Genomic DNA, 12,017 nt, shown 5'->3' with positions numbered 1-12,017 from the left:
AGTGATCTGATTGACTAGAAGTACAATCTTTTCCACAAGCAAGCCTTTGCTTTATTTATCCATTTGAATATGCAAAAAAATCAGTAGAATGGTAACATTAAGATATAATCTAGCCGGTTCCAGTACTTGGACAGAAGGTTGGGTAATGCCTTACACTTAACTCGCTGACAAATCAAGATTTTGATTATGACCACATCATCAAGCTTTTTATCAGTAGATGACTCCGATTAGAGTTAGTCTTCACCTCTCCATCCTTGCCAATTATGCTTAGCCAAAGGTTATATTTGTACTTCCACTGCCAATAAGGTTAAGTTTATGTTTCTCTGGGATACAGACAAGATATATTTTCCAAAGCTGTGCAGACTCTCCCTTTCTTCACCCATAGATTACAGAAATGGGAGTACACAGAAGCCCAACAAAAATATTGGAAGGAGTGCAGTGCTTCAAATTATCCATCTGTCAATTGAGTGAGTCGCTTCCTACTACATCTGTAAAAGATTTTGGAGTTTCCTCTTAGCCCTCAGTCACCTCCTAGCTCACAGAACCAAAATGGAAGCAAGGAGAAATACAAAGAGATCATTGACTTTGTATGTCAAAATAATTAAAATTCAGATGTAGATTTTTCCAGGAATACAATCATATCATTCAACAAGCTTCATTCAATGCCGCAATAGCACTTAAGTAAAATCAATAAAGCTGTAAATAAAATCCAATATAGAATTATTAGAAGTTAAATCACTAATATTAATTCTTTTGATGACAATATATCCTTACTCAGTGAATATAACCGTCACCACGGTCCGCAAATGAACAAATTAAGTCCGGGGACAAAAAGCCAATTCTATTATTATTATAGATGACCCCCACATTACAACTATTACGGGAATTCATCTTCAACAAATTCATAAATCATGACCTAAAGTTTCCAAACGGAATAAAATTGGCTTTCACTAAACACAAATGAACAAAATGTGAAATAAACAACAAATATGATTTTTTTTTTAATTCACTCAATCTTGTGATGCAACAAGACTTGGATATGATCTCACCACATTGGACAGTCAAAGCCAAGTCCTCCTGTACCATACCCTCTGCAGTCTAAGGACATGCAAGTAGTTATCTCAGAATCCAGCAGCGGCACGCTCTTAATCCAGGAGCTATTTTTTCAAACAGGCTGCATTGTAGAGAGCATCATCAACCACGGCCAAATTCTCTAAATATCCCTCGACCTTTAATCCACCTCTACAAAGTCACTGAGATTTAACCCATTGCTCCATTGAACACCATGTACACCATCTTTCTCCATGAATCTTGATCATCACATTCCCTGGTATCCCCATCCCTGCACATGCCCTGGGACTGGATAGGGCATGACAAAGGAGGAACTCTGCAGTGACTACAAACACAACTGACAGAGACATATCCAAATCTTATCATTCCACATTAATGACCAAATATAAAAATTAACAAATTGTTTCTTTCAGACAAGCCTTGTCCATTTGCATTACCCTCCCCACCAAACACAAGAGAAAGACATCCCATAGGAACTTATCTCTGCTTATAGGACAGGATTCAATGTGAAAGGAGGATTCACATTACAGCAAATCGCATTTTGAATGGTGCTGTAGGAACATAAATCCTCTATCGTGGGGCCCTACTCTATCAAATCAACCAATGATATTCTCATTCCAGATTTTTATCATCAGTACAGCAAGACTCAATGCAGTGGTGTTACTACTGGAGCTCTTTTAAAAAAAAACAGAATTGCAACTGGACACCATTCAGAATTAAAATCTGCACCAACAGCTTCAATAAACATGGTTAATTTCTACTCAGGATAGTTACATACGAGTTATACGCAAAATTCTCAATCTCATCCAGCAATGTGGTCAGCATAATTGATGGGACAGAAGAATCCAATATGTACTCTATCTGGCTATGTGAATGTTATTACACGTGGACTAAAAGTAAAGACAAAGATCACAGTACTCCTTGAGAACAGCAATGTAAGTAGGTACAATAACTGAGCTACATCATTAAAGGAAGCCCATCGCATTGCAGCCCATAACATGGAATGAAATAAATAACACAGCATAAGTTTATTTTGTTGTGCAAACAAAACTTAGGGAGTTGGAAATAGGATAAAAGGTTATGATCACTGTACATGACCCTTTACATCTCTGAGATTGTAGGGCTATGTTCCATTGAGAGTCCATTAGTATATTGAATTCAGGTTGGTATCACGTTGTCCAGCTTAAACCCTTCAGACTCAGTGGACAGAGGTTAATCTGATAAATCAGAACCAACAGCATAAAAATATAACAGTGGAGAACTGGTAAGAGAAAAAAAATAAGAGTTTCAGGGGTAGAGCAGCAAACTCCAGTGGCTTACTATCACAAGGAAGGTCCCCAAGTCTGGGGCAGAGAGAAGGATTAATCGGTTGACCAACAGGAGGTCCCCTCGTTCAATGTTGCAAGTTCAAAAATTAGTTTGAGTGCATAATGGAAGGAGGGGAACCATGGGATTCAGGAATTGTTGACCTGACATCCATTTGATGTAGGTACTACATGAGAAGCCAGCAGTACCACTAAAAGAGGCAAATTTGATTTTAAAAGTGTAAATATTTTCTTTAGCCATAGGATGACTTTAATGTACTAAGCACTTTGAAACACTGTATGCCTTAAAACTTAAGAGTCACATCCAAGTTATCTAAATTTTAGTAATTCCATCAGTACATAAAAATTACAATGTTCCTTTAGGAATTAAAGCATTTTATTGTTACAAGAGGGCCTAATTAAAACAATATCTGAGCTGTCTTGTGCTGTTCCTAAAACACAAGATATGACTTCTGGAGGCATTTGTCTCTTTTGTAAACATACTGCACTTCAAAAGATTTCATTGCATGAGAGATTTTTTAGATGTAGTGATGCAATGCACAAATACAAAGTGTTAAACAGTTTGCTTCCATTAAGGCACAACTTTCTGTAGAGGCTGACCCCCTACCCTTCCATATTTTTAGGGGTAAAAATATGAAAAGGCTACAAGCAAGCCAAAGTGGGGTGTCCAATTTGTTATTAATCTGTTTGCTCCTGCAAATTTAGAGCATGATCAACATGATTATTAACTAGCATTTAGTGTATACTTGTTTAGGTTGTCCAATCAATGATTCAAAACCAAGAGGTAGCTTCTCAGTGAGGGAATGTGATACAGGTGATCAGGGACACCTCCAAGAGGATCACAATCTTGTTGTGGTTTGGAGGCTAGCAAACCTCAATGACCTGGAGAGCTATGTTGGCTGGAGTCAGGGCTTTATGCTTTAGCTCTTGGTAGGGTCACCATGCCAAACATGACAAAGGGTAGAAGCCAGACCAAGAGTGATCCACTGACCCTCCAGGTTCAAGGTTTGAGCTCAGGACTAACAACTCTGACTGGTCAACAAAACTGTTATGAAACAGTAATGAAGAATCTTTCTACATGTGTGTGCGATGGTATTCCTGACTCTCCATCCAGAAATTGCATGAATGACAGTATATCAACAGGAAGCTATTGGCACAATGAAGAAATCCATGAATGCTGCCAGGGACTTAACAGCCTCCTAGGTATTAGCATTAACAACATTTGTTGCAGGTGCTATACCATGAAAGTTTAATTAATGATGCATTTGAAGAGGATTCAAAGGAAGTTCATGAAAGTGATTCTGGAATTCAAAGACATGTCATATGAAGAGCTTTTGATAGCTCTGGGCCGCCACTCACTGGAATTCAGAAGAATGAAGGGTGACCCAATGGAAACCTATCGAATATTGAAAGGCCTCAATGGAGTGGATGTGCAGAGGATGTCTCCTATGATGGGAGAGTCGAAGAACAGAGGACACTGCCTCAAAATAGAGGAATGTCTGTTTAGAATGGAGATAAGGAAATTTTTTAGCCAGAGGGTGGTGAATCTGTGGAGTTTGTTGCCACAGGTGTTTATGGAGGCCAAGTCACTGGGTGCATTTAAGGCAGAGGTTAATTGATTCTTGATTAGTCAGGACATGAAGGGATACAGGCAGAAGTCAGGAGATTGGGGCTGAGAGGGAAAATGGATTAGCCATGAAGAAATGGCGGAGCAGACTCAATGGCCCAAATGGCCTAATTCTGCTCCGAAATCTTATGGTCTTATGGATTCACTCTCATTGGTTTGGCTTTTGCTGATGAAATATGAAACCAGCAAGTAGAAAACACAATTCTCCACCTTCCCCCCTGCCCATTTCCCTCCAGCCTATCACTTCCCAGCTCTCTACTTTATCCCTCCCCCCACTTCTTATCCCCCTCAACCATCCCATGTTACTTCACTCCTGATTAAGGGTTTCGGCCCGAAACATCGTCACTACCTCCTCCCATAGATGCTGTCCGGCCTGCTGAGTTCTGCCAGCATTTCGTGTTTTTTATTTTTTTTAAAAAGTAGAAAACATAATCCTCTATGGTTTAAAATGATTCTTAACATATTAAAGGTAACTTTAATTAAGATTAGTTATTTACAATAACAGCAGGAAAAAACACATAACCAGCAGCTACATTGTCAGCCAAATAAACATTACAGGCTTCAAAAGTAGTTATCATGACTATGCTAAGTTATGCAGCAGAGGTAATTTGTGTACACACTTATAAAACCAAACACAGCTATCAGGAAAAGTTCCAAAGTGTCTTTGTAATTCAGACTTTCAATCGATTAGTAAAACATTTTTAAAAACTGATGCATTTGAAAGGGCTTCATGTTCATCTGCCTGTGGAATAAACTGATCTCGAAGCAACTTACTATACCATACACAAAAGGTTAATATTTTTAACTAATGGGTTGTTGAAAATGAAGAGTGAAAAATATTGGACAATTAGAAAACACAACAAGTTAAGGAAATCTTGGCAATAGCATCTACAGAAACCACAAGGTTGATAAGGTTATAAAGAAAATGCACATCAGCTGTAGGATCAAGAAACCTGATGACCTTCATTCAGTTTTCTGTTTGAATCGACCAGGTTTGAAGGAATTTGTAGAAAACTTGTTTGTAAGCTTATTTCAATTGTACAGAAAGTGTACAAAATATATCCACATAATGTCAGATATAATTTATAATATTCTGTCTGAAGAGTTTTGCTCATCTATCTCCGGTTACCATGTAATCCTCACCACCCAGGCCATGCTCTTTTCTCGCTGCTGCCATCAAGCAAAAGGTACAAGAGCCTCAGGTTCAAAAACTGTTACTAACCCTCAAACAACAGACTCTTGAACAAAAGAAGATAACTACACATTCTATCAAGATGTTCCCACAACCACTGATCTCACTTTAAGGAGTCTATCTTGTTATTCCATGCGCTCATTATTTATTTCTATTTATATATGCATTTGCAGTTTGTTGTCTTCTATGCTCCTGGTCTGTCATTGATCCTGTTCAGTTACTATTCTGTATATTTGCTGAGTATGCCTGCAGGGAAAAGAATCCCAGGGTTGCATATGGTGGCACGCATGTCCTCAAGTTTTGCTTTGAACACTGAAGACAGAACTCAAGGTCTATGCCTCATCTGTCACCGGCTACATCAGTAAGTGTGCAGATGATGTTGGTACATCAAGAATGGCCATCTCACAGCCCAACTAGACACGAGGTGTGCTCCCAAATGAAAACCCCCAATACTTCAAACCCGGTGACAGAACAATTCTCTGAGCAGCCAGCAGAAAACTCAACTTAGGAATTAAGGGGACAAAGACCATCTATGTAAAATAAAATTCAGGAACACTAGTCCAATAATGATTCCTGGTTTCTGTGGCTGGGCATCAAGGACGTTACTGACTCTGCAAGGAAAAACAGCATCGATTGCACCAGTGACAGCTCCACCTTGATGCTCTAAACAACCTTTATGCACACTTCGAGGCATGCAACACAATGCCAGCCACGAAAGCTTCTCTCCCATGTGAGCAACCACTGTCTGTAACAGAACTCTGCAGAGTCCTTCCCATGCCTGCTACTGTTACAGCCAGTGCTGCTCACCCTGTACGGTGGACGGGCCAGACAACATCCCTGGCCAAGGGCTCAGGAAGCATGCACACCAGCTCAGTGACATCTTCAAAACTTCCTATCTAGGCTGCTGTCCCCACATGCTTCAAATCAGCCACATTCATTCCCTGTACCAAAGAATTCTAGAACTAAATGACTACTGCCTGATGGCACTGACACCAATCACCATAAAGTGCTTGAAATTACTAAAAATGGCACATATCAAAAACTCCATTGCTGCCAGATTGGACACTCAATATGTTTACTGACAGAACCACTCTACAAATAGATGCCATAGGCCTGGCACGCCTAGAAAACTAGGACACTTATGTCAGAATGCTGTTCCAAGCTTTCAGTTTGGGATTCAATGCTATTGTCTCACGGACGCTGGTGAACAAACTCCTACTCCACCGTCTAAATACACCACTGTGTAACTGGGTGTTGAATTTGCAAACGAACAGACCTTGGCCAGGATGCACAACTGCTCCTCCCTCCCCATCATCCACAACACAAGTACCTCCCCCGAGGCTGTACGCTGAGCCCATAGCAATAGATTCCGCTCACACATGACTGCACAGCCAAACACCCAAGTAATCACGTTGTCAGGTTCACCAATGACACAACAGTGGTGGGCCTCATCACCGACAACGATGACACGGCCTATAGACAGGAGGTGGAAGTGCTCGAGGCCTTGCACCAGGTATATAATATTTTCCTTAATGTCACCACACCAAGGAGATGGTTATCGAATTTAGCAGAAGTTGCATCACTCACACCCTGCCCCTTTACATCTGCAGTGGACCCATACTCACATTACTCTACAGATGTGCAGTACAGAGCTGTGTCACTGCTTGGTTCAGAAATTCAACTGTGGCAGAGAGGAAGGCTCTACAACAGGTAGTCAAAACTGCCCAATGCATCATCGGCACCAGCCTACTCGTCATCACGGACACGTAAACAGAAAGGTGTCAGAACAGGGCCAGTAACATCATGTAGGATCCCACCCACCCTGCTCAAGGACTGTTTGTCCCACTTCCATCAGGGAGGAGGCTACATGGCATCCACACTCAAAAACAGTTACTTTTCCAAAAGGCAAAGGAAATAAAAATGGTGACAAACTAAAACAGAAATAGAAAGCAGAGTTTTGTACTAGTTGCATAGTGTGTAACACGAAGTAATAAAGTTTCACAACTACAAAAACTACCTTATACAGAAGTAAATTTCATTAAAAACATACACTGCTACTTCCTCATAATGGCAAATGAATGCAGTCAAATTCTGTACAGATCTTTACAGTAAAAGATGAGTTTGCAGGAAACATTTCTGGCAGATGACTTAAGAGGTACACACTAAAAGAAACTACTCCATTTTGCCAAAACTTCTTCCTTCATTCTGACACACATCAGAAACCCTGCAATAGCACTGATCTCAGGATTTGACATGGGTGCTATCTCCAAGCATAATATAGAAAACATGATTGTTGAAGTTTAGGACCATGCGACAAGCAATTTACTTGGGAGTGCAAGCGTCTGGTGTAAGAAGGCAAGCAGTGAGGCGAGGAATCTAGCAGAATTGGGAAGACATTGACTAGTACAAGACTTTGCAAAATTCTTGTTTTTCTATCATTTAGTTGCATCTGTACAATACCTGGTAGTAATTCATAATAGCAACAATGTAAGAGCTAAATTTCATGTCTGCATTATGATAGCAAATGGTGACTTGGGTGACACAGAATACATGGTGCTGTAAAAAAATGATCCAATTGTTTTAGTTAGTACTACAGCATAGAAACATCATGCACTTTGGTGTATCTAGTCATGCACTCCAGTCCATAGACCTCCATTCATGACAACTGAACCCATATCTATCAGTTCTGCTGGCAGCTCATTCCACCCTTGCACCACCCCAGTTGAAAAAGCTGCCACTCAAATGTGCCTTAAATATCTAATCTTTCACCCTAAACCTATAACCCTTAGCTGTAGTCTTGCCCAACCTGAGGGGGAAACAGCTGTATGTTTTACCCTATCTATACCCCTCATTATTTTTGTACATCCCTATTAAGATTTTCCCTCATTCTCCTGCACTTCAGGGAATAAGGTCCTAATCTATGAACCTTCTCCTATAATTCAGGTTCTCAAGGTCATGCAACATCCTTGTAAATTTTCTCCGTCCTCTTTCAATACCCTAAAATCAGCCTCAGCAACATTTTGTACAACTTCAACATAACATCCCGACTCCCACACTCAATGCCTTAATTTATGAAGGTTAATGCCCCAGAAGGTAATGGCAAACCACTTCTGTAGAAATATTTGCCAAGATCCACCATGGCCATGAAGACCATCATTGCCCACGTCACATGACATAGCACATAACAATGATGAAGAATGTGCCACAAGTTCACTTCACTACCCTACCACCTATAATGCCATTTTCAATGGATCTGTATTCCCTGGTCCCTGTGGTGTTCTGCACACCTCAGAGCCATTGTGCAAGGCTTTCCTTGGCCTGTGTTCCCCAAGTGCAACAGCTCCTCTCTGCATTAAATCACACCAACCATTTTTCAGCCCTTTTTCCTAGCTGGTCAAGATCACACGGCAAACTTTAATAGCCTTCCCCACTGCCCACTATGCTCCACGGTCTTGGTGTTAACTTCAAATTTATCAGGTACTTGTCAAGCATTAAACGCTCACTAATAGCCAGCTATCCCTATAGTAGTAATTATAAGTTTCCAGTTTAGTCAGTTTGTCTGCCTTGTTCTTTTACTTCTCAGAATACATTGTCATGTGTTATCAATAAGAATATCAAAATTCTGTTTACTCTCAACGAGAGGCAAACTCATCCTGAAACATTGTGATATTTAACCAGAGGAAAACATAAATACCTACGCCCTTTGCATGCGCTGAACAAAAATGCACAAAAGGAGACAGCAACCAAAATCAAAACTTGAGAAACTTTAAGACTTGTCCAATGAGGCAGCAAATAAACAGATGTCATACCCAATGAATGGATATTCAAAGTGAACTTGGCTGATGCAAGGGATTCCCCCCCTTCACAGAAAAACGCAAATAGCAGGCTATATCGTCAACCACAAATTTCCATTGAAGCTTTGTGTTTTTCAAGATGATAAAACTTCTAAAATCTAGGTGGATCACTTTGGGAAAATTACTAAGTTTTTTTTAATAGGTTCCAATCAATGTGTGGAAACCAGGTCATCCCATTATAATACTGTATTAAAACACTATGGTTAATATAAAAATTTCAAGATACAAAAAGCGATAAGAAACCAACATCTAGAGTGCAGCAGAATTTGGTCAAGATCATCTTAAAAAAAGCATAAGGTTTGTGGAAGGGATTTCAGAACATTACCTGGATAGCTTAACATAACTGACTGAGGGACTAAAATCAAGATTGAAAATTTCATCTAACTGATTGGGCAAAATTAACAGAATACAGTGAATTCCAGCTAATTAGGACACATTGGGGCCAGAACATTTATTCTCAATTAAGCAGCTGCTCCAATTAGACAAAGTATCATGGAAATAGTTTAAAAAGTATTTAAATAAAATACTAGAAGAGACAAATTATGTATTTAAATGAAATACAGCACAAATTAGAACACAACTAATACATTACGGTACTATAAAACTGTATTAGTTCCAAATAGTTATCGATGGAAGCATTCACTCAGAGTGCACTGCATGTTCTTTTGATTGCTGTAAATGAACAAAATCAGTGCAGACACCTAGTGTAGATAATAGATACTTTCATTCAATCCCATTGACATTTACATTGTCTAAATTTTCATTCTCATTGTAACATTCAAGATGACTGTCGATACCTTCAAATTCTCAGATCTTAATTTGAAGTCAAATTGATTCATTAGCCATTTCTGGCATCATCAAGCTTAAGTGCTTGAAACCACAGTGAGCAAAACAGTTCTGTATCGTCTTACTGCTTATTTCTCAGTACCTGAGACAAAAAGCTGTGATGCTTTATGAGCACAAACACATGCAACGAAAGCTATTTAAAAACTGTTCACTCAAAGCACGGTGTCAGACACACTTAGTGAACACAACTGACACTAGTTAGAAACTGTTTGGCAACAGTCTCCTGCTCTGAGTGATGTAGTGTCCCAAATAAACAAAGGGAATCCTTACTTCTTTCTTTTTTAGTTTTTGCTCTTAGAGTTGCCCCATATAAGCTACTGCCCCATTTAACCAGAATCCACTTGTATACATCACTAAGGAAGGCGTTGTGATCAAGTATGCAGGCAGGTAGGTGAACTGCAACTCAAGTGCGTGGATAGTGGTCAGTCAGCCAGTAAAGCTTGAGGAGAAATCAGTTGTGGGGACTAATGTGGTATCATGAGGCAAATATGCCAATGCCAGTCACAACTACATTTATGCTGCAGCAAAAACAAGCAACGTGGAATTAGGAAATAAAGTCAAAAGTTTAAGCTTGAATAGCATGGCAAGTTTTCACAGTAGCTTGTTAACTATAAACTAAATGCAAAAAAAAGGTAGTACTGAAATCACTTTAATCCAAAACAAAGCTCAGCCACATTATGCAGCAGGGTGCCAAAATGTTGTGCAAAAGCATGTTTTTGTGTGTCCATATGGTTGGGGTGACATTTCTTATGAACAGCTCCTGCATTTAATTGAAACACAACGTTACATACACTTTGTCACTGTTGACAATGTACCGAAATGCAGTAACAGCTATATTTCTACAAAGGCAATTATTTAACAGAAGAAATTACACTTTTTGCATAGCTCCTTGACCCAAAAGTGCCAACACAAACTTAGTCAATTTCTGGCTGTCACACAATGCAATTAAATTCTCAGGGAGGGAAGTGTAGAAACTCTTCTAAAGTAAATTTAATGGGCTTCAGAACAAACAGAGCGTACAAAGAAACACACAAAGCATTTTCCCACCTAATAGTATTATTGTAATGACTGACACATCACATGCCCACCCCCACCACATAATTCAGAAATGGGTAAAAGTTTTTCTAAGTTTTAGTTGCACGTGAGGGTGTGCAAAAAAAAAAACTGAAAATACCATTAAAATAACGTTTCACACAAAAACAAAGCGGCAAAATGTTACCAAGAAAAAGAGGAAGAGATGGCAGAGACATGTTGAAGAATCTTAAGTTCAGAGTGTCTGCACCGTCAGCTATCACCCCACTTTAAACTCTGGTTGACCTTAAGAGGAACTCGTTAGCAAGTAAATAAATAAAGGTTGGGAATAAAAATGGGAGATTTGGGAGTGCAACGAGATGAACGGGAGGAGATGAGGCGCTGTCTAGTAAAGGCCGAGGGTCAGTTTAGTGACAATCCCCACCCCCAAACAAGCCTGGACCACACTCAGTCACCCTGCCCATAAACCGACCCGCTCCCAACAAGCCACCCTGCGCTGGCTCGCCCCGACCCACCTTCGGCGATCAACTCCTCCACGGTCACCTGGTAACGTCCCACGCTGAACACCCTGCCCACGTAGTTGCCGGTGCTCCCCGCCGAGCCGCCTCCGCCTCCGCCTCCTCCTCCCCCTCCAGCACCAACATATCCCGCTCCCTCAGGCTTCGAGATGCGTGAGAATTTCTTCATGGTTCAAGAAGCAACTTCTTGCCGTAGTACGACGCCAGTCCGGTGCTGTTGCTTCCCCTCGTCCGCCCCGGGCCGGCGGCAAATGCGCAGGAGGCGTGCTTCCACCGTTTGGCACCCCCTAGCACCCCAACTGCATTGCGTTCGCGCACTTCAGACGATTCCAGATTTCATCCCGTTTAAAAACTTCGGACCGAGCTCGGGCGGGGCGTGCGCTGCCGAACAAGGGAGGGCTTCGCCCGGGCCGTCCGTTCTCCTGATTACCCAGCGTATTCTCACCCACAATTGGTCCAGCCTGCCAAGCTCCCACCATCACCCTGCGCCCATTGGTTGGCATCTCTTTTCCGCTCCCACCTCCTTGCCGACATCCTTGATGCTGATTGGAT

At 40.8% G+C, this 12,017-nt stretch overlaps 1 protein-coding gene across 1 annotated transcript in view; it reads right to left on the bottom strand.

Annotated features, from left to right (window-relative positions):
- The window catches only part of bmp2k (BMP2 inducible kinase), a 96,415-nt gene extending 84,493 nt beyond the window's left edge, over positions 1-11,922 (bottom strand). Inside the window, exon 1 of the mRNA XM_073065206.1 lies at positions 11,463-11,922. Within this exon, the coding sequence (XP_072921307.1) occupies positions 11,463-11,634 (172 nt within the window). The 5' untranslated portion in view covers positions 11,635-11,922. The remainder of the gene's footprint in view (positions 1-11,462) is intronic.
- Positions 11,923-12,017: the final 95 nt, after the last annotated feature.

Source organism: Hemitrygon akajei, chromosome 13 (genome assembly GCF_048418815.1).
Source record: "Hemitrygon akajei chromosome 13, sHemAka1.3, whole genome shotgun sequence".
NCBI lineage: Eukaryota > Metazoa > Chordata > Chondrichthyes > Myliobatiformes > Dasyatidae > Hemitrygon > Hemitrygon akajei.
Note: the sequence above shows the minus strand (reverse complement) of the source record. Positions and strands in the feature narration are given on the sequence as shown.